The 21,518-nt window shown below is 54.3% G+C and overlaps 1 protein-coding gene across 7 annotated transcripts in view; it reads right to left on the bottom strand.

Moving 5' to 3' along the window:
* The window catches only part of PALD1 (phosphatase domain containing paladin 1), an 89,990-nt gene that overhangs the window by 16,460 nt on the left and 52,012 nt on the right, over window positions 1-21,518 (bottom strand). For 5 of the 7 annotated variants that reach the window (XM_074339547.1, XM_074339546.1, XM_074339545.1 and 2 more), the window contains 17 exons: window positions 21,076-21,289; window positions 18,325-18,427; window positions 17,001-17,180; window positions 15,648-15,812; window positions 14,656-14,816; window positions 14,399-14,474; window positions 13,490-13,641; window positions 13,050-13,149; window positions 12,749-12,852; window positions 10,617-10,728; window positions 10,022-10,150; window positions 9,429-9,545; window positions 9,193-9,348; window positions 8,713-8,895; window positions 7,368-7,508; window positions 7,047-7,118; window positions 2,473-2,613 (listed from right to left, as the gene is read on the bottom strand). In XM_074339547.1, the coding sequence (XP_074195648.1) occupies window positions 2,473-2,613; window positions 7,047-7,118; window positions 7,368-7,508; window positions 8,713-8,895; window positions 9,193-9,348; window positions 9,429-9,545; window positions 10,022-10,150; window positions 10,617-10,728; window positions 12,749-12,852; window positions 13,050-13,149; window positions 13,490-13,641; window positions 14,399-14,474; window positions 14,656-14,816; window positions 15,648-15,812; window positions 17,001-17,180; window positions 18,325-18,427; window positions 21,076-21,260 (2,277 nt within the window). In that variant the 5' untranslated portion in view covers window positions 21,261-21,289. Of the gene's footprint in view, window positions 1-2,472; window positions 2,614-7,046; window positions 7,119-7,367; window positions 7,509-8,712; window positions 8,896-9,192; window positions 9,349-9,428; window positions 9,546-10,021; window positions 10,151-10,616; window positions 10,729-12,747; window positions 12,853-13,049; window positions 13,150-13,489; window positions 13,642-14,398; window positions 14,475-14,655; window positions 14,817-15,647; window positions 15,813-17,000; window positions 17,181-18,324; window positions 18,428-21,075; window positions 21,290-21,518 lie in introns of all 7 variants that reach the window. The other 2 variants (XM_074339548.1, XM_019712447.2) reach the window with 1 other exon arrangement.

Below are 21,518 nucleotides of genomic sequence, written 5' to 3'. Positions count from 1 at the left end.
AAGGAATCCCCCACAAAATCTCAGCGGGCTTCTCTGCAGAAATTGACAAGTGTGGTGCCCGACAGAGAGCATTAGCGTCGTCTAGGAGACCCAGACACATCCAGAATCAAAACCTCAGGGGTGGGGCCCAGCAACATGCATTTTAACACACCTCCAGGAGATCCTGCAGCTCACTAATGTAGGGGACCCTGCTTACAGGATGTGCTTCTCCACCTGACTGGCCATTGGAGTCACCTAGGGAACTTGAAAAAAAAAGACCCATGCTCTAGCCCCCCAGCAGACCAACTAAATCAGACTCTCTGGGGATCAGTCATGAGTATGTTTTAAAGCTGCCAGGTGAATCTATGGGGGAGAAGGACTGGCTTAGAAGGTGTCTCAGGCCCCTCTGCTCTTCAGCCCCCTTGAGAGTTTGGCCTCAGCCCCGCTCACTGGGGCCACCTGGTGGCCATCCTGGCGAATGACTCTACATCTTGCTGCCACGCCACCACCAGGGATCTCCATTCTCCCACTGCAAAGGACAGCACCATTCAGGCCTTTGGAATGGGGGTCGGTGGGCACGGTGGGGAGAGGGTGAGAGCTCTTCACTGGCTCTGCTTCCTCCCTCCCCATTAAAACACTCCACACCCCAAAGGCAGCCGGAACAACCACTGCTAAGCATAGCCCCAACCACACCACCCTTCCAGCCCCATTGCCAATAGAGTAGAGTCAACCTACCCATCCGACCTCATCTCTGACAGCTCCCAACACAACTGTGTTTGTGGGCACCGAAGCACCTTCACCACCTCTAGCTCACTTTACACTTTTCAGCCTCCTGGCCTTTGCCCATGCAGTGCCCTGCCTGAAGTGCCCTCCCCAGCTCTCATTATATTGGGATTGTTCAAGGTCAGCTCTGTGGGACCTCTCCTCTCTTCCTACAGCTCATGCCCCCTTAGTGCTCTCTGCTCACCCTCTGTGTGCCTCACAATGGACATCCAGGGCTGCAGAGCTCAGAGGAGAGGAGGGCCTATCAGCTGTGAGGCTGGGGTAGGGTAGGATACACGGAATGCCTGAAGGCACTTAAGGGACAGCAGGGCTGGAAGGAAGGGAACGTGGGGAGGACTCTGACAGAGTGTGGCCAGTGTGCGATGGGGGACTGATGATTCTTTGAAGTAAGGCTAGGCGCCCCTTTTCAACTACTTGGGCTTCAGGCTACAAAGAGAACTGGACGCCTCAGTTCTCTGCCCTCTGTAGTCTCTAAAAGCGGGAGGAGCTCAGTCTCATAGTTCATTGCTGCCATCTGGTGGCAGCATACGAGGCCACTGTGAGTGGATACTCAAAGGGGATACAATATAGCTGTTGGCCCTGGGGAAAACTAGCCCATCTTCCAAAGTTCAGCAAAGTCCATTTTCTGAAACTCCTTAACCACCTTCCCCACCCCACATTTGGCAGCCCTTCCATATGACCTCTGACCCTGGGCATAGCCTGACCTCAGATGCCCTGCCTCCAGCCAAGCACCCACCCTTTGCCCTAATCAGGTCTGATCCATCACCCTGAGCAAAAGTTGGCCTGGACCAGCCATTTCCCCAAGATGTGCCTGGTGCAGGCTGAGCATGAGACAGGCTTGGGGCAGCCCCCTTCTCTGCAGGGGCCACAGGCAGAAGCTGTCTTTGGGAGTGACTGGCCAGCAACAGAAAACACAAGGTTGGCACCCATGGGGGTAACTCACTTCAGGCACAGCCTTCTTGAAGCCCCCCGCTCCCCCCACAGCTGCAGCACCCTCTTCCCACTCCAGCACTCTCCTCTGCCCCAGCAGCCAACCAAATTCACCAGACCAGAGAAGAACAAAATTAGGCAGGTTAGTGTGTTCCACACTAAGCCCAGAGGCCACAGAATCCAATGCCCGGGCTGCCTGGCAGATTACATGACTGGGCCAGGAGGGCCGTGCGTAACAGAGTGCTGGAGACTATGGCCAATTGCAGGGGCAAGGTGCACATTTTTCCTAGATAGGCTGAAAATCTGGACTTTTACATAAGATCTGGACGTTTGTGGAAACCTCTGATTTTTATCATGCCCAGGGCTTCAGCAGCATCAGCTGTTAAACCACAGGACTGCTGCCCTGCTGATAAGGAAACAGCCCCTCTCCAGAACCGCAGAGCGGGCCGTGTTCGCTGCCTCCTGCCCAGGGCCCCCATGACAGACACTGGAGGGTCAACACCTGGCACCACAGGGATCGTTCTGATTGCCGCATCCTTGACGGGTCCCAGGGCCGAAGCAGCTGTCAGATTCTCTGAACCTCTCGGCTGCACACACCCCACCTTACACTCCAGAATCCAGGCAGGGCCAGTTGGGGCTGGGCATGTTTCCATTTCAGGGATCACCTCCACTTCCAGAAGGTGGAGAAGTGCCTGCGAGCCCAGGAGGGCCCATGGGACGCCAGCCACCTCCCAGCCTCGGCAGCCACACCCTGGCTGTGCCCGGGGCAGGGGCACTCACCTGGCGGTAGGTGCAGACGATGATTTCCCGCAGGTGGTAGTGCATGGGCGTCATGGTCTCACTGACCGTGTCCAGCGCTGCATCCACCTCTCTTTTCATGCGGTGCCCATCGGGCAGCAGCTGCACCACCTTCATCACCACCTGGGGCCAGAGGAGAGGGGCTGAGCGGAGGGAAAACTAAGGTAGGCAGGTGAGGCCTCCTGCCCCAGCAACAGGCTCACCCCACACCCAGGGGCACCCCAGCCTCAAGGCCCAGCCCTGACCTGCCTGCCCTCAGTTCTCAGATGAGTGTGGGGAGCAAGGGGGTTCCTGGATATCCTAAGGGGTTTAGTTTTCTAAGCAGCAGAAACAAACAAAGCCTTATCAAGAACTCTAATCTACAAAACAGGTATGGAACTGGGGCTGGTGGGGTGAGGTAGGGAATATGATGAACCTACGTGGGGGGCCTGCTGGCTCCACTTGCACCCCGTAGCAGCCCCAAGCACTTCAAGACACCTGGCTATGGGAATGCAGTGTGGACACCACTCACCTGACGTAAGTCCCCCTTGACTCCTGGGGAAACTGAGGCCAGGGACGGTCACTCGGTAGTGCTGGGCTCTTCCCCACCAGTGGTCCCGCTCAGCCACTCCCCTGTGGATCCCCCCTGTGAATCCGTCTACTCTGTACCCCCACAGCCAGCACCAACCCAGGCCCCCATCACCTCTCATCCCCAGTGTAGCAGCCCCACCTCTTCCCTGGGAGCCAGAGAGGGTTTCTGAGAAATGTGAGCCTGTCCCATGTCCCCAGCTTCAATCTCTTCATGACTCCCTTCCACTTGAAATAAAACTGAGAGCTTCCCTAGGTCTGACCGCCTGCATCCTGCCTCAATCATAACTGTCCCTGCAGCACCAAGCTTTCCTGGAGCCCTTTAATGCACCCCCCCCAACACCCTGTAAAGTCCTTTCAGAGTCCCACAGTGCACCTGCTCGTCCATCTATGTGCGCACTTGTTTCACACCCGCTCCCCACTAGACAAAAAGCTCCCTGACCCCTAAGTGCCCTGTGGACAGCTGCTAAATGAACAAAAGGACAGAAACATGACCTCACTCTTCTCTCCATGTGGCCGCCACCTGCACACATGGCCTATCATCCTCATCTCCACGACTGGTCAATAGCAGGACCAGCGTAACCACCGTAGGGGGGGCTCTCCCCCACTCCAGCATTTCTCAGCAAGGCCCAGCCCAGGGCTGGCACCCCGGCAGAGAGGGAGTCACAGCCAAGTGGGAGGAGAGGTCCCCATAGCCTGGGAGAACTCAGCTAATGTGGCTCAGGCCTCCGAGAGGCTGCTGCTCAGCGACACCCTGGTCCCAGGCTCTGGGTCCACACCTTGCTGGAGAGGAGTGCAGACCACAGGCTGGTTCCCAGGAAGGCACAAGGTCAGAAACTGTCGCACAGGGAACGCCCCCGGCAGAAAACTGCAGCTTTTTCAAACTAAATGAAGTGAATATCTAGCCTCTCCCCTAAATTCCTCCTCCCGTGAATTCTTCAGCTCCTTAGCTGTCACAACCACCAGCCAGAGGTCATCCTGGGTGCCCTCTTAGCCAGTGGTCCCCAAGACCTACCAATGGGAACTGGCCTTCTCCTGTTTGCCAGGTGGCACCCTCCTCACTCAGGCCCCGCCTCTCCTCCCCACTCCCTCCTCCACACAACTGGCCCCCCAGAATGAGAGTCTGATTACAACCTCTTCCGCCTCCCTACTGGCCTCAAGGTGTAGGTCAAACACATAGTGTGGCTCGCCAAGGTCTTCACAATCTAGGTCCCCCCACCTTAGCCCCACTTCCTTTCATTCTGGCCAATCACAGCCTTAAATAGCTCCTGCCCTTTCCAGACTCCCACCTTTGCACACTTGACTTCCTCTGCACACTTCTCCTTCTCACCCAGCGAACTCACTCATCTTTCCAAACAATGCACTCAAATGTCACCTCCTCCATGAAGCCCTCCTGGGCTCCCTCAGCTGTACCCTCGGCCCTCAGAACTGATGTTTATTCCAGCACTCTTCACACTCTGTTGGATGCTCCCCACTGGGCTATGGGCTCAATAGGCCCAAACTAATTGGAAAGGAAGCTGATCTAAACTGGAGAATGTCTTGGGGTGGGTGAGGACAGGGGTACAGGGGCATCTTCAGGTCAAATAATGTAACTTTGGAACACAGGCTCTGAGATCCACTACCTGGCTTGTACCCCAAGCCCATCACCTCACTAATGTGGCTCTAGGGTGAGCCACATTAGCTTATTAGCTTATTAGCTCCCTGTGCCTCAGTTTTCTCATCTGTCCACTGGGATTGCAAGGGCACCTAACTCTTGGGGGCTGCGAAGAGTAAAGAAGGGAATGCATGCAGCGCTCCTAGCGCAGGGCTGGCAGGGAACAAAGAGAGTTCTAACTATCACATCTGAGGGGCTGACATAAAGATGAAGAATGCGGCTTGGAAATAAACCCTTGCATATATGGTCAAATGATTTTTGACAAAGATGCAAGACCATTCCATGAGGGAAAGGACATTCTTTTCAGCAAACAGTGCTGGGAAAACTGGATGTCCACATGCAAAAAAATGAATTTGGACCCTTACCTTACACTATATACACAAATTAACTCACAATGGATCAAAGACCTAAATGTTAAGAGCTTAAACTATAAAACTCTTAGAAGAAAACACTGGGAAACCTTCATGACATTGGACTTGGCAATGACTTCAGAGATGTCACCATAAGCATAAGCAACACAAGAAAAGATAGACAACTTGAACATTAAAATTTAAAACTTCTGCATTAAAGGACATTCTCAACAGTGTAAAATGTCAACCCACAGACAGGGAAAAAATATTTGCAAATCACGTATCTGATAGGGATTGATATCTAGAACACAGAAAGAATTCCTACAACTCAACAACAACCAAACAACCCAAATCAAAAATGGGCAAAGAACTTGACAGACATTTCTCCAAGAAGATATACAAATGGCTAAACAGCACATGAAAAGATGCTCAACGTCATTAGTCATTAGGGAAATGCAAATCAAATCAAAACCACAATGAGATAGCACTTCATACCCACTAGGATGGCTAGTATCAAAAAAATAAAAAATAAAAAAAAACCCAGAAAACTACAAGTGTCAGCAAGGATGTAGAGAAACTGAAACCCTTGAGTTTTACTGATAGAAATGTACAATGATGCAGCTACTATGGAAAAACATATGGCAGTTCCTCAAAAATTAAAGTTACCATATGATCCAGCAATTCCACTTCTGGAATTGAAAGCAGAGACTCGAACAGATACTTGTTTGCCTGTGTTCATAGTAGCATTATCCGAAATAGACAAAAGGTGAAAAGAACTCAAGTGTCCATTAACAAATGAATGGATAAACAGAATGTGGTATATACATACAATGGAATATTATTCAGCCTTAAAAAGGAGTGGAATTCTAATACATGCTTAACATGGATGAATCTTTAAGAGATTATCCTAAGTGAAATATGCCAGACACAGAAGGACAAATATTCATTATATGTACTATATTATAAGTGATTCTACTTATATGCAGTATGTAGCATAGTCAAATTCATAGAGATAGAAAATAGAACAGTGGTTACTAGGGGTAAGAGACTTATTGTTTAATGGGTATAGTTAATTTGGGATGATGACAAAGGTCTGGAGATGGATGGTGGTGATGGTTGTACAACAATGAAAATGAACTTAATGCCACAGAACTGTACACTTAAAAATGGTTTAAATGGTTATTTCTGTAATGGACATTTTATCACAATAAAAAGAATAAAAATAAAAGAATCAGCAAATCAACCAAGGAGAAAGAAGAGAGAAGAGGTGCAGGGTGAGGAAACAGCATATGCAAAGGCCCAGAAGCTGAGAGCTTGGCGAGTTTGAGGGCATGCATAGAAGCCAGGGTAGCAGCTCAGCAGGGAAGGGCAAATGGTGAGATTGGCCAGGTAGGCGGGAGCCAACTACAACACCCACACCAGGCAGCCACGTGCCTACTCTGAGCTCCACATTCCCCACCTGTAAGAGGAAGACACTGCCACCCACCTGCAAGGTGTCTGGGAGACGACATGTGGCAGGTGCATAATACATGGGTGACTAAATCGGAAATGTTAGTGGCTGTCCATCCAGTGCCCTGGACTGTAATGGGGGTGGGGTAGGGCAGGCCAGGGCCCTGCTCCAAAGTCACCAACCACAGCTGGGTCCTAGGTGCCTACGAGGAGGTTGTCAATGCTACCCAGACGAGACGGTGGTCAGTGGCCTCCCCCAGGCCACACAGTAGCTAGCCTAACAGTAGGGTTAGGCAGGGTGAGGAGGGTCCAGTCCCCCCATCTCCAATGGTCAGCTGTCAGGGTCCCAGAGCCAAGCTGCCCCATGCCTTGGTTTGCTCATCTGTGAAATGGGTACACAGAAGCACTAATGGGATGAGGTGGAAGAAGGCAACAGCACTGAGAAGAGCTTTGAAGATCCCCACCAGACCTGCCAGCAAGACTCGCCCTCTCCCCTCCCCCATGTGTCCCCTGGGGACCCCACGGGGCATGCTCACCTCAAACTCCCCCATGGTGAATTTGGCATCAGGCACACTCACGAGCTCCTCCTCGCCCACCTCTGGGAAGCCCTGAGGGAAAACAGCTGCTGGGATGGGGCGCACTCCTACCCAAACTGTACCTCTCCCTCATGCCAGGAGCCCCTGGCCAGGGGTCTGCCAGCCCCACCTGTCCTCTGCCCAGGACTGATGGGAGGGGGCTCGGAGACCACACCTGGCATCACCTCTGCCCCCCACACCCTGCTGGCATAGTGTTCCCAGGGACTGAGTGCCCAGCCTGCCTGGGCAGACCCCTGTCCTCACACAAGAGGCCTCACATACTCGGATGTGCCAGAAGGCGAGCACAGCCACCACCATGGCAGTCGTGGTCCGGCCCTGGCCACTGAGGCAGCTGAACACGAAGCCGGTGCCCGTGTCCTTGGCGAGGGCAGCCCGTAGGACCTCCAGCAGTTGATCAAAATCCTGCGTGGAGAGACCAAGGTCTAAGTCAGTGGGTGCCCCTGGCTGCACAGACTCCAGAGGTGGCTCACCTGAAAAGGTCGTGTGCACCCTGGGCTAGGCTCTGTGTCGGGCTCACAACCTGCATACACACTCACCTCACTGCAGTTCACACAAGACCATGTTCATGTAAACAGCCCCACCCCTGTGCAAGCGTAACCTCCACCCCAGGACGGACCGGGACTGGACATTGGAGCAGACACACACACACACACACACACACCTGGGGTTCCTGTCTCCCACAGTCTACCAGGCAGAACATACACACGTGTACACACTCCCGTGTGCTGCACCCCCAGACATGCATGGAGCCCCTGCTCTAATGCCCTCCTGATAGGGACCCAACTCAGGTCCCCCAGCCTAAGGGCAGTCTTGACCGCCCGCAGCGGATCACTGCCATGTGTGGCCACCAGGGGACGACAAACTATGGGCAACCAGACCCACAGAGCAAAGTGAGGCAGGAAATCCAAGTCTGATCACCACCTATCACAGAAAGCACATTACTGGCCCTGCACGTACCCAGCACACACCCACACAGACACGTCACCCAAACAACAGACATATCACACAGGCACACAGCGACCCACACACAATACCTGCCAGGCACACACACCACACAGATGTATCTGCATACCTTAAAGACACCCACTACACACACATCCACAGACACGTACGTCACAAACCTACAGATATGACACACACACAAACACCTTCGTCACACACAGCATCCCATAACACCCTCCTCCACAAACCCCATACATGTACCACACCACATGACTCCCCAAAAGGCACACTGTCCACACTTAAACCCTAGTGAAGATATCCATCACAGATGCCATAAAAATACACACACCGCACACATATACCCCCTGCACAATGACAGCCACAGCCACTCAAAACAGTCCCCCAACAGACACATATACCACAAACACCATGGACATGCTCACCTCCCCATATACACCTGACCACGTAACAAATGCACGTGCATGTGTGTGTGTGCAAACACCAGGCTCGGAAGGGATGTAAAGAAACCACCAAATCTGAACCCTCATAGAACAAGCTCCCAGTCCCTCAGCAGAGCTATGCCCACAGCCAAGGCCCAGGCCAGAGGGGAGGCGGGAGGGCCTCCTCTCCCTCGGAAGAGGCCTCGCCTACCTGGCCCCCTCACCTCCTCGCGGGGGGCACAGAAGTCAGGCATGGGGACGCGGTGGTAGGTGAGGCCAGGGCAGGCCCTGCGGTGCTGGCTGAAGACCTCCTTCACGGTGAGGCACGTCTGGAACCTGTGGGTCTGTGGGCCCTCCACACCTGCGCGAGGCATGCTCAGGTGGGCCTTCAGCTGGGTCTCCAGATTCTAGGGAAGGGGGGACAGAGCGCACAGGCCGCTGAGGCCGCCTCTAGGTCAGTCCTAAAAGACCAGAGCATGCTATGGCCAGGACCCTGCCTGCCCCTTCCTGAGCCTCAGCGGTCATAACCAGACCAGGAGCCAGGCAGGTGGCCACAGTGGGAGTCCTGCATCAGCCACTCCCTGAGATGGATTCTCCTGGGGCCTCAGTCTCTCCATCTGTAGAATAGGAGAGCATGGGACCTTCTACAGACCCTCCCAGGCCAAGTCCAAGGTACGGGCGTGTAGAAGGCAGAAGGGCCTCACCTCCAGTTGGTCAGCTGTCATGGGGGGCCCAGGCGACCGCAGGCTGTGGCTATGCCCATCGCACTCCAGCACAGCCTCCTCTCTCAGGTTGACCCAAACGACCTGCCGCAGCTTCCTCTTGGCATCAGTCAGGTAGGCCAGGATACTCCCCAGGGCCTGGGGACACAGGAGTGAGGTCAGTGAAAGGGCTCAACCTCCCTCCCCACCCCACCACCCCACAAGCGGACCCAGGTCACCTTGGCACTGGGCTGGGCTGTGCCATAGATGGGCATTCGGGACACCCGCCGGAAGTTGGCCACATCCATCTCTCTGACGGTGCTCAGTGCATCTGGGGAGATGAGGTCATCCGCCACCTGTGGGGAGACAGAAAGGCTGGGTGGGACCCAGGGCAGCCACTGAGAGGTTTAGAGCCAGCCCGAGGGGAGCCAAGGAGGGCAGGACCAGCACTTCACAGCTTACAAAGCGTGTCTGCACACTCAGAGCTTCACTACAGCCCTGGCAAGAAGGGGGACGGTCCCCACTCTCCGGATGAGGAAGCTGAGGCTCGAAGATGAGAAACCGGTAGCAAAGACTCTAGAACCAGTTGTCCAGACTCCCTGCCCAGAGCACTTGGGTTTGAGACTGAGCAGAGGGGACTAGAACGAGGCTGCAGCTGCACCTGTTCCTTGAGGCCTGCGAGTGACCCCATTATGCTCACAAGAAGATTCCGCCACCCCCACAGGCTGTCACCCCTTTGCCTCCTGGGAAGGCAATGCTTTACCCAACCCCACAGGAATCAAGGGCCAGCCCCCACACATTGCCACTTCCCCAGACAGACAGCCACACTCACCAGGGAGCCCTTGGCGATGAGATCCCCAGGGGCCACAGGCCCCGCTGAGCTCAGTGTCACAGGCAGGCGATACAGCTCGGGGTGGGCACACAGCCAGCGGCTGAAACTGAGGGCAAAGGCCAGCGGGTACTGCAGCCCGAGGCAGAGAGAGATGGGAGTTCAGGGGCACAGGGCCATTCTGAATTCTCCCTGCCTGCGCTGTGGTTGGGGGGCCCCAAGAGACATCCATGATGGCCCCAGACGGGGATGAGGGGGTGAGGAGCAAGGACCAGACAACTGAAGCAAGATCCTTCTGGGCCCAGATGCCCTGGCCAAGCATAGAGAGACCGGGCTCAGGGGAGAGAGGTGGGGTGTCCTTTCCCAGTACTGCCCAGGGGAGAGAGGTGGGAACCCCTTTTCCCAGTACTGCTCAGGGAGCAGCCCTCCCTCTATCTGGGTGTCTCTTCACCTCCCCTACACCTTTCTTCCTCTAGAACCAACACACATGCCCTACTCTCCTTCCCAGCTCCACAGGGATCCCTGATGACCCCATGTCTGTCACTGTGGTGGGGAGGCTGGAGGGATCCCACGGGGCCCACCCATCCGCAGGCCCCACCTGCTCATGGAGATAGTAGTTAAACACAATCAGGTAGAAGTATCGCTCCAGACTCCGCAGCGCCCTCTGCCGAACACCGTGCTGGCTGTTGCTTCCCTGAAAGGAGGGGACCAGGAGGGAGAGTGGGGAGGTAAAGACGGCGCTGCCGGAGCCACCCAGTCCCCACCCCAGGAAGGGCAGGAGTTAAGCCTCAGAAATCCCCAGAAGACAATCTGCTCCTCCGTTCATCACACAGTTCTGCCAGGCTGGAAGTTCTTCCAAGCATCTAACCCTACCCCATTTGCAGCAGATAACCGGTAGTTCAGGGACAGCTGTGGTGACTACAGCAGGCTTTACAGTTCTGCCCCTGAGCCCAGAGACAGGCTGGGGCTCCCCGCTTTGCTCCAACGCCACACACCATGCAGGGCAGTGTACCCCTCTGTGTTGAAGCAGCAAGTGCATCAACACTCTTCCCTGAGCCAGTGACCCTCCCTACAAGAAAACAAAAAGACCCTCATGACAGCACTCCAAGGGGCCATAATCATGACTGAGGTCATAAACTGAGGTTCAGAATGATGAAGTGACTTGTTCAAAGTCACACAGCTGATGGGTCCCCAAACAAGTACCCTAACCCCAGCCCAGCACCCTCTGGGTGGGGCCTTGTCAAAGAAGGGATTAATCCCTCAAGCCCCTCCCTCTTTCAGCCTTCAGATCTCAGGGTTCTCTGGCTGGGTCCATACCACCTTCCGGAGGGCAAGGCAGATCGGGATAGGCCCAAAAGAAAGGTCACGGCCTTTGATGAAGTTGAATTCCATCTTTGGGAATCTAGGCCAGCAAACTCTTATGTCTATAAAAGGCCAAACAGTAAGTACTCTAGGTTTGCAGGCTACATGGTCTGTTTCAACTGTTCAACTCTGCCCCCACAGAGTAAGAGAACCATAGACAGCACAGAAATGAATGGGCAAGACCATGTCTCAATAAAACGTATTTACAAAAACAAGTGATGGGCTGGATCTGGCCCGTGGGCGGCAGTGTGCCAGGCCCTCACCCAGACTAAGGGGAAAAAACTCTAAACGCACAAAAACTCATCTTCATGAAGCTACTCGATGTAAAAGTGTTCACAGTGATGAGAAACTGAAGGTGACTCAACTGCCCAACAAGAAGGGGCCCGTTTAGGAAATCATGGCTGGTGACATGCCAGGGACACCTGGTCTGGGTCAGGCCCCCTTCCAAGTGCTTCATGGATCTTATCTGACCTACTGCTCACAACAACCCTAGGGGATTGTTATCATTCGTGGCCCATTTTACAAGTGGGGCAACTTGAGCCGTTCAGCAGGTTGCCCACATCCGTACACCTGTAGGGGGCAGAGCCTGTGACCAGAAACCAGGCGGTCAGGCCAGAACCCGCACTCGTAACCTATCAGGTCAATGACGGCTGAACCATATAATGGGCGTCAGTTATACAATCAGGAAAATCTCAGTGACGACAACCAGGTGGGGACATGGGAAAGACAAAACAAGTAGGATACAAACTGCATACTGGGGTAACCTACACGAGAACATCATAAATAGAAAAATGAAGGAAGCCATCCTCACGTGCTCCCAGCAGGCAACTACAGGTGATTTTTTCCCTTCTCTAATTTCTCACGTTTCCATATATGATATTGCTTTTAGAAGATGTTCTTTTAAAGGGTTAAAGGAGAAAATGGCTCTGCAGGCTTTAGATTCTTTCCAAGCATTGTGTGCAAACACTGTCAAGCCGACCTCCTCTCCCCAGAGTGTGGGGAAAGGCCGGCTGAGAGCCCAAGAGCCCATCACTCTTCCAGAAGCAGTGGGCTGGACCAAACCTCCCCAAAGAAACACCAAGGGTTCTGTTTGCAGGGGGAGCCCTGAGCAGTCTGGGAAGTATTTGTATCCAGAGGTCCCCAGCACCCCGCCGGCAGCCCCTTCCTCCATCCTGTTTATTCTGCAGCGAGGGGACCTGGCAGGAAAAGTAAACTTCCCCTCCTCCCCGTCTGTCCTTCCTGCAGGCCCAGCTCTCCTATCTACCCCTTCCTCTGAAAGCTACTCCTCTTGTGGGAGGAGAAACACCCAGGAAAAGTCAATCCAGGCTGCAGGGTTTATGCAAAAGCAGAAGCTCTCCAAGCCTCACCTGGGCTGGGCTATCCGGCCGGATGCCTTCCAGCTTCCTCTGGTTTTCCAAAACTATTTCCTTCAGGTCATGCAATTCAGCACAGGCAGTGATGGCTCTGTCCACCTGACTCCGGGGACCAAGGAAGAGAAGAGCGAAGAGCAGTGGGAAAGGAGGAGAGCCAAGGAAAGATAAGATGGTGAGAGATAGGAAAAGAGAGAGAAAGAGAGAGAGAGAGAGAGAACATGATTGGCCAAGGAGAAAGACTTCACCAGTGTAGAGTGAATGCCCCTCCGCTGCCCCCACCCAAGCCCCTTGCTCACCTCCTCCACCATCTTCCTTCCCTGGGGCACAGTGTGGAGGAAGCTCTGGATCACCTGGAGCTGTTCCATGGGCAGTGGCTTGCTCTTCGAGGGGACGGGCCTGAGAAGGAAGGAGGCAGTAAAACAATCAGCATTCCCAGAGGCCTCTAGGACGGCCCTGCTCTTAACACTCCCCCATTCATACGGCTGCTGGAGGCACCAGGTTACAGGCTCCAAGTCTGCCTTTTGAAATCACGATGGGGGACACAACGGGCATTTCCGCTATGGGGGAAACTGAGGCCCAGAAAGGTCAAGTGACTTTCTCCAGGTCACCGAGCAAGTCTATGGCAAACCAGAAAAGGAACCCCAACTGCCTGGTTTCTAGCTCTGACTCTGAGCTCCTGGTATGTCCCCAGCATATTGGGGCAGCCCCTTGGGGCACTGGGCCCCATGCCACTTACTCCAGCCTGGAGGCAGTCCCACTGTGGTGAAACAGGATGAGGGTACCCAGGACCATGCCCAGGTTGGTCCTGCCCACGCCCGTCTGGCAGCTGAAGAGGAGAGCAGGGGGCGGGCCGTGGGCATCTCGGAGCAGCAGCAGACTGGGGGTCTCCTAGGGAAGGACCATGCATATCACACAAGAGCAGGACCCAGAAACCCCTCGGCTGAGGACCAAGTGGGCGGGGGGGGGGTTCATGGCATAGGCTCACCCCCACCCTACAACTGCGGCAAGGCAAGGCCAAACAGCCACTCAGCCTCTTTTGCCTAACCCCACAACCTGATCTGCTCCACCTGCCCCCTTGGTGCACAGGCCCTGCCGCCTTCCCAGACCCTGGCGGAGACCAAGGAACTTGCTCTGGAAGTGAGAACTCATCAGAAGGGACAAGGCCACATCTAACACCCAGTGAGACGCTAACTAAATAAGGGGTTGGGATAGAAACACCACCAGGACACAGGAAGTATCAGTAGAAGAGTCCACAGGGTAAGAATTTTAGCTCCAGTAAAGAAATGAACTTGAGGTCTAGAGGTTCAAATATTGTCCAAGATTACACAGCAAGTTACCAGCCCGGTCGGCCAAAGTCCAGGACTGGGCTGTCTCATTAGAGAATATACAAATACATAGCCACACACACACATATACACATCCCACACACAGACACAGATGTGTACACACACAACCCCCATATACACGTTTACATACCCAACACATTTGACACCATACGTAACACAGAATGAGCACTTCTTCTGAGGAAATCCCGAGGCCACACCCACCCTGAGCATCTCCATGGAGACAGAGCCTAGACACAGACCCACTCTCCAGGCTCTTGTACCCCCTCTGTGCTCCCACCATCACTCCCACCCACACTTACCCGGATGACACTGACAAAGGCATCAAACTGGGCTTCCAGGGGGGCCCCTTGCTCTGGCAGGGGCAGGCGGTGGTACCTGCCAGGTGAGGGGAGCAGCCCATCAGGCAGGCCACACACTCTGGGCACCCCCTACCCTTGCATTCCCACGGGACAGACAGGTGTGGGCAACGTAGCCCCACCTCCAGCTGGTGAGAGGGAGGCCACAGCAGAGAGCGGGCCCACAGCCTGAGGTCCTGCACAGGACGGGCCGTCGGTACCTGTAGGTGGGCTGCAGGAAGAGGGGCCGCTTGTACACCTCCTCTGTCACGTGCACGTCATCCTCGCCCCGGATGGCCACGGCGTGAGGCTCACCCCGCAGGTCCTCGGGGTTGTGGTACACGTGGTATGTGTTCCCGCTCAGCCGGGCAAAGTCGTGGACCTAGATGGAGGTGTGGGGGTCAGAGGGCCTTCCTGGCTAAGCTCTGGAGTGACTGGGCCACACCAAGGCCACAGACAGGCTGCTTTTCCCCCAGGGGAACTACATGGCCAGGGTTGCTCTATATGCCCTGGTAATCCTGAGGGCAGCCCCCTAGGCTAGGCTCACATGGCCCACACTGGGGCCAGGTAGGAAGGGCTCTGCCCAGTGGGCAGCAGGAATTAGCTGCCAGATGGAAGGCCAGGGTAAGGCTCGGTCAGCTGGGAGCTCGAGAGGAGGCCTGAAAGGAAGATGGGGAGACTACCGATGGTCAGTGCAGCCTGGTTCCTGCCCGCGGAAGCATGGGCGGGGAGGCAGCATGACCCCCTCACTCCATTTACATAACTCTGTGGTGCAGCTACAGCCTCACAGATCTTGACAAACCTTGCGGAGGAGGAAGACAGAGGAACCTCAGACACAGACAGAGGCCCACAAGAGAAGGGGTTCACCCCAGGCCTCTCAGCTCACGGAAGACTGAACTTCAGTCTTGGGCTCCTAGTCTAGTGCTGTTTTCACTCCACCAGACCCCTTTCTAAATAAGGATGTGGAGTATGGAATAGAAAGCAGGGTGCACAAGGGACAGAAGCAAACAGAGTCAAGAATAGCAAGTCCTTCCTCCGCTGCCCGTGACCGTGAAAGGGCTTTGCAGTCAGCCACTCACCCAAACAGGGCAGATACTTAAGTGGGTGAGTACGGGCCAGTGACAGCAACGCTGAGCTGTGGGCTGGGGTCTCAACTCAGCTGTCGGAGGCCCCCCAGGGAGGGGGGCCTCCCACCCATACCAGGGGCCCTCACCTCTTTCCGGATGGCCAGCTCTAAGCTCTCTGCCTGGACCCCAGGTCCAAGGCCCTGCAGGTTCTCGTGAAGGTTCTGCTTGTCTCGAGGGGTGCAGGGCACAAAGTCCTCCTCAGCACGCAGAAACAGCACAGGCTCCTCCCGCACACAGAAGATGACGCACTCCTGCCGGGAGCCCGAGGAGGACGGAAGCCATGACCACTACGGGCGTGGGCTCCCACTCCACTACCCCCCTCTGGGCCTTGGAGCAGGCCGTTGCCCCTCCTCAAGGGCCTATCACCCCACCCTGACCCTGCAGCCTGACTCCCCCAAGAAGCAGAGCTCAGCCCGAATGCCACCTGCTCCTCACCCTCCCTCCTCTCAGGGCCAACGTCCGTCATCTGAAACTCGCGGTGTTAATTCCCGCTTTGTAGTAACATTATCAATACATCTTTTCTCCCTTCATGGACTAGAGGTTCCTCACAGGTAGAATCATATCCTGGTCATTGTTATATCCCCATAATTCATAGCACGGAGCCCTGGATAAATCAAGTGCTTGAAAAACATCAGCTGAAGAGATGAATGCCCACTGCCACGATGTAATCAATCATTCATTCACTGTGTACCATCCAGAGGGAGATAAGTGGACAGACCCCACGCTGGAGGAACCTGCAGTCAAGCTGGGAAAATGGGATCTCCACACAGCTAACACCCCCACCCCACTCTGGTTCATTCAAAGACTCTCCCTCTTAACCCCAGGTCAAATCGGATACTGGGAGCCCGCAATGAGTCTGACATCACAGTGGACCCTTAGCCTCTGTCCTGGAGACACTCAAAACCCCACTTCCACAGCAGGCAGGAGAGAAGCATCACTAAAAGCAGGCAGTTGGAGTCCAGGTGTCTGGGTTTGGGTCCTGGGACACCACTCATGAGCTGTGTCACTTATCCTCTCTGGGCCTCGGTTTCCACCTCTATAAAATGGGAAAATAACTGCCCCACCGTCATAGGGTGGGTATGAGGCTAGTTACATTAGTTGTGATCATCAGCCTGAGACTCTCGTTATGACCTGGCCCCTCTTCTCACCCAGTCACCCTCCCCACTTCCTCTGAGGTTGTGAGTAGGGTGTATGAAGGACTTCTGATCTTGGGGCTCCCTGTCTACACAGGACAATGCAATAAACATTCGCCCAGAATTCCCCAACCATGCTGACCACAATGACCACCATGGGATTCAAGGCCTGGTGGGGCCTGGTTGCCAGCCGCCCTCCCTGTCACACAGCCAGACGCCTCCAGAGCCTCTGAAGTCATCCCTCCTGAGACCCCCTGCCCCCAGATCTAAGGGTCTCGCCCCTGCCTCAGAAGTGACCGTGCTTACCTTGTGTCCGTCCTTCTGGAGTTTTTGGAGGACTTGCCTGAAACCCGAGAGGCTGGGCTGCCCCATGCCAAACACGGTGAGCCCGCCCCGCACCTGCCGGAAGTTGGGGGCCCCACAGCTCCGCACAGTTCCCAGCACGTCCATCTTCTCAGCAACATCCCGTACCAGGAAGTAGCGTCCCTAGCAGTGGGAAAGCCACAGAGGGTCACTCAGAGGACTCAGGTGGGGCTCTGTCCCAGGTCCCAGGGAACAGGGAGCAGGGAGATGGGGTGGGAGCAGGAAGATGAGACACGGTCCTCAAGTTCTCTGTAGGCTCACAGAAAAAAAATAGATAAAATACGTGACCATCTGTGATCTTGGGAATGGTGTCACAGAATGCAGGAAAAGGAAAGACAACTCCTCCCGAGTGGGAATCTGAGAAGGCTTCATGTAGGAGGTGGCATCTGAGCCAGGCCTTGAAGAAGAGCAGGGAGAGGCACTCCAGGGACAGGAAACTGAAGCTGGCTGTGGGGTGGATTCACAGCTCTCTGGGGGAAAGACAAAGGTCCCTCACCCCCAGAGGAAGTGCATGGAGAACAGGCCCGAATCGGGAGTTATAGCTAGGCCAGCAGGAATCAACTAGAGAAGACTGTGCTACCCCTTCTTAGGGCCCTACAGACGAGTAGGTCTCTTCTGTCTCCAGCCGGGGTGAACGGATGCCATGACTACAGAGAGAGAAAAACACTATTCGGGGATCAGGAGAGAGCTGGGGAACCAAAGGTGTTCACTCTTGGGGCAAAAAGAACCCTGAAGTCATCTTGTCCACCCCCCTGCCTCCGGTGGGACCACACAGACATTGCTGGCAGACAAATGGGACCAGTTCTTCCAGATGCCAGAAATTCCCAGCTATTCTTTCAGCAAATACAGGTTAATCGTCAATTATTCATTCATCGTTCATTCATTTACTATTTCCTAAGCACCTACATTGCACCCAAGCACTGCTCTGGAGCCTAGGGCTACAGCAGTGAGCAACATAGATGAAAAGTCATCTGTCCTTGTGGACTTTACTTTCTAGGGGATATTTAAGGTAATAAATAAATAAAATAGGGATGGGGTGTAGGTAGGCTGGGGCCAGGCAGGGGATGGACGGAGAGAGAAGAGCAGGAGCTCCACAGGGCAGGAGGAAAGGGCCCCAGGAAACCAGGGGGTGAGAGTAAGTGGGGCGAGGACACCAGAGGTTGGGGTGAGACCGTGAAACAAAGGCTACGGACAGTAGGGAAAGCCAGAAGAGGTAAGGGGGAGAACTGTGATGAAGGAGGACAGGAGGGGAGAGGTCTGACCTCACCTGCACCAGGTAGTGCTCAGGGGTGGTGTCCGAGAGCCGGCCCAGCGTGTAATGGGCCTTGAGCAGCTCATCGTGGATCTGAAACTCCTCTTTGCAGTTGTACCTGCCAGGGGCAGAAAGAGACCAAGTCAGGCACCCTCCAGACCAGACCCCACATCAGGGCCACCCCACTCTCACCCATGTGGCTACCGATCTGTGGCAGAGACTGCCCCTTGTACCCCAATATCCACTCTCCCCTTCGTCAGCAACAGAACCCTGGAATTGGGACTGAGCCATTCAACTGAAGATTACATTTCCCAGCCTCCCTTTTCACTAGTATGGTCATGGGATTCCGTTCTGGCCAAGGGGATGTGAGGAAGAGTGATGTGTGCAACTTCTTGGCTATTCCCTGTAAAGGAAGGTGTGTGCCTTCTACTCTTCCTTCTCTCCCTGGCTGACATCCAGAAGTGATGGCAGGAAGTAGATGTTGATGATGGTGGGGTAACAAGAGAAGAGGAGCCTGGCTGATGACCATGGAGCAGCCACTCCAAACTGGTGCACTTCCTGAACTTTTAGGGGAGAGAAGCTTCTGTCTTGTGTAAGGTCTTCCATGTAGGGGTTACTTTGGTCCTGGATGGTCCCTCCATCAGATTGTCTCTGAGAGCAACCTCCGCACGGACAATCGCACAGCAGAGTGAGGTGGCGCAGACACAGGCTTTGGGACTGTGTGACCTGGCCATGGCCCACCTCCCCTTGGTAACTCCACGCTGTTGGAGTTACTCTCTCTATATATAGCCCTGTGTCCAGGGATTCCCACCTCCTAGGGCTGCTGTGAGATTCCAATGCATTAATGAATGTAAGCACTTAACCCAGTGTCTTGGGCAAAGTTAGCGCTTACCAATAAAATTATTACTAGGAGTAGTCTTACCTCCATACAAAACCTTTTCAAACAAAACCCACGGGTACAAATCCAGGTTTCTGCAGATGCTACACCAGGGGGAGGTCTGTGCACTCAAGACACAAAAGCTTCTGTGCTGATTTTAACAATGAGTAAGACACAGCCTCCCAGAGCTTATGATCTGGTGTCTGATCCTCTTTGCAAAAGAACTGCCTCTAGGAAAGGCAGGGTGGTGGGATGGGTGGGGCAGGGAGCAGTCGCTGAGGAGACAAGAGACCTGGGTTCCCACTGCCAGGTCTGCCTCCATCTCACTGCATGGTGAGGGAATCTCTCTACCTCCCCAAAACTCAGTTTCTGTATTTAGGTCAGCTTTTGCCTCTGATCAGGAGTCAGGAAACCTTTTATGTCAAGGACCAGACAGTAAATATTTGAGGCTTTGTGGGTCATACCGTCTGTTACAACTACTCGACTCTGCAGTTTAAGTGTTACGCACCCACAGATAATATGTAAGTGAATGGGACTGGCAGTGTTCCAATAAAACTTTATTGCCAAAGACAGAGGCCGGGCTGGATTTGCCCCACAGGATACAGTTTGCCAACCCCTGTGTTGGATGCTCTTTAAGGTCCCTTCCACCTCAAACATGCTACCACCCAAGGGGAACTGCACTCACGGTGGCTCCAGGAGGCAAGCACGGTACCTTAATGGTGGATTTTTACAGCAAGCCATGACTTTCCTGAGCCACACCACTTAGTTAACTATTCTGAACATCATCCCCACATGTCCTGAGAAGGAAACTGAGGCCCAGAGAGGGAAGAGACTTGCCCAAGGTCCCAGAGCAAGGCCCAGGACACCTGTCTCCAATACTGCCCTCAAGGCCCAAACCTAGTTTTATCATCCCTAATAGAGAGACTACATATCAAGTCTCTTTTATATAACATCTCCTTTCCTCCCCTCATCATGAACCCAGGAATGTATTATGATTATAATTTTCCCGTCAGGTCCCAAAGCCAACAGGCTGGATTTATCATTCCCACCCTCAGGTTTCCTTACGCAGAAGGCCCCATCTGCTAGTTCTCTGCCAAACTTCTATGCGTGGAATATATTTCATGCTTAACTCATTGTGTCCTATTTCCTGTGTCCTGAAGGCGCCCAGCGGCAGGGGGGCAGGGGAGCAGGGGAGCACGGTCGACAGATTCAATGTAAGACAAGGCTTCCCGACTCCCCAGGAGACGGATCCAATGCCCCTTCCATCTTCCCGGCCTCAGGCTCCCCAGTATCCGCTCCTTCACTGGGCCCCACAGGACAGACAGGGTTACAGGGACCCTTCCTGACCCTCTTCTTCTGGACGCACACAGTGTGTCCAGGTCTCTCTCAAAATACGGTGCCAAAACAAACCCCCAGTCTCCTCCGGAAATGTCCCTGAAGGACCTAATTAGGACAGTTGACCACCAGCTTCTAGCTTTTTCAGCCCAAGGCCCTTTAACGGCCTGGTGTTAACCTCAGTTTCCAACCATGATTACTAGTTGTAGAAAAAAAAATGAGTCTAAATTTTATGCATCTAAGTATATAAACTCTCTTTGAAAATGTTCAGCCAAAAATTATTTTCCAAAGAGTGTCTCCGCAGCCACTCCTCCCTCTCCACGCTCCCTGGCACTATGGACACAGTCAGTAACATAAGCTCAGAGACCCACGACAGAGTCTCTGCCACCCGCTTGCTGTGTGACTCCAGAAAAACAGCCTCTCTGGGCCTCAGTGTCTTCTCATCTATGAAAACGGTTTGTAGGGTTACATTCAGTGCTGTACGCCACCACCCCTGCAGGCAGCTCCCCCAACCATGTCTTCCAGGGACATGGTCACGTTACCCTGACACTCACGTGATCACAACGGGAGCCACCTTGTTGGGGATGATGGACTTGGCCTTACTGTTGTGCAAGCCCGTGGTCTGGAAGGAATGGACGCTGAGCGAGTGCCGCCCGTCCATCGTGCCGCCGCTCTGGAGTCCCTCGAAGGGGGCACTGGCTGAGACCGTCTGCTGGGCTGTGCTGGCCGTTGTACCCATAGTCAGCCAGCAGCCTCACGATCAAAGACCTGTTGGGTGACAGGGTGTGTGGTCAGGGGAGGGGTGAGGAAAGCCAGGGCAGGAAGGGACCTAGTCCACCCCTCTCACCCACCGTATGTACAGACACAAAGTCAGAGGCCCAGAGAGGGCCAGCTCACCCTGTAGCTGGAGACAGAGGGTAGGGGTGCCACCTACCACATGTTTGCCAAGTGCTTGCTGTGTGCTTGGCCCTCTCCAGGAGCTTTGGGGGTTATGGAC

The sequence above is a fragment of the Rhinolophus sinicus genome, linkage group LG07, assembly GCF_036562045.2.
Source record: "Rhinolophus sinicus isolate RSC01 linkage group LG07, ASM3656204v1, whole genome shotgun sequence".
In the NCBI taxonomy this organism is placed as follows: domain Eukaryota; kingdom Metazoa; phylum Chordata; class Mammalia; order Chiroptera; family Rhinolophidae; genus Rhinolophus; species Rhinolophus sinicus.
Note: the sequence above shows the minus strand (reverse complement) of the source record. Positions and strands in the feature narration are given on the sequence as shown.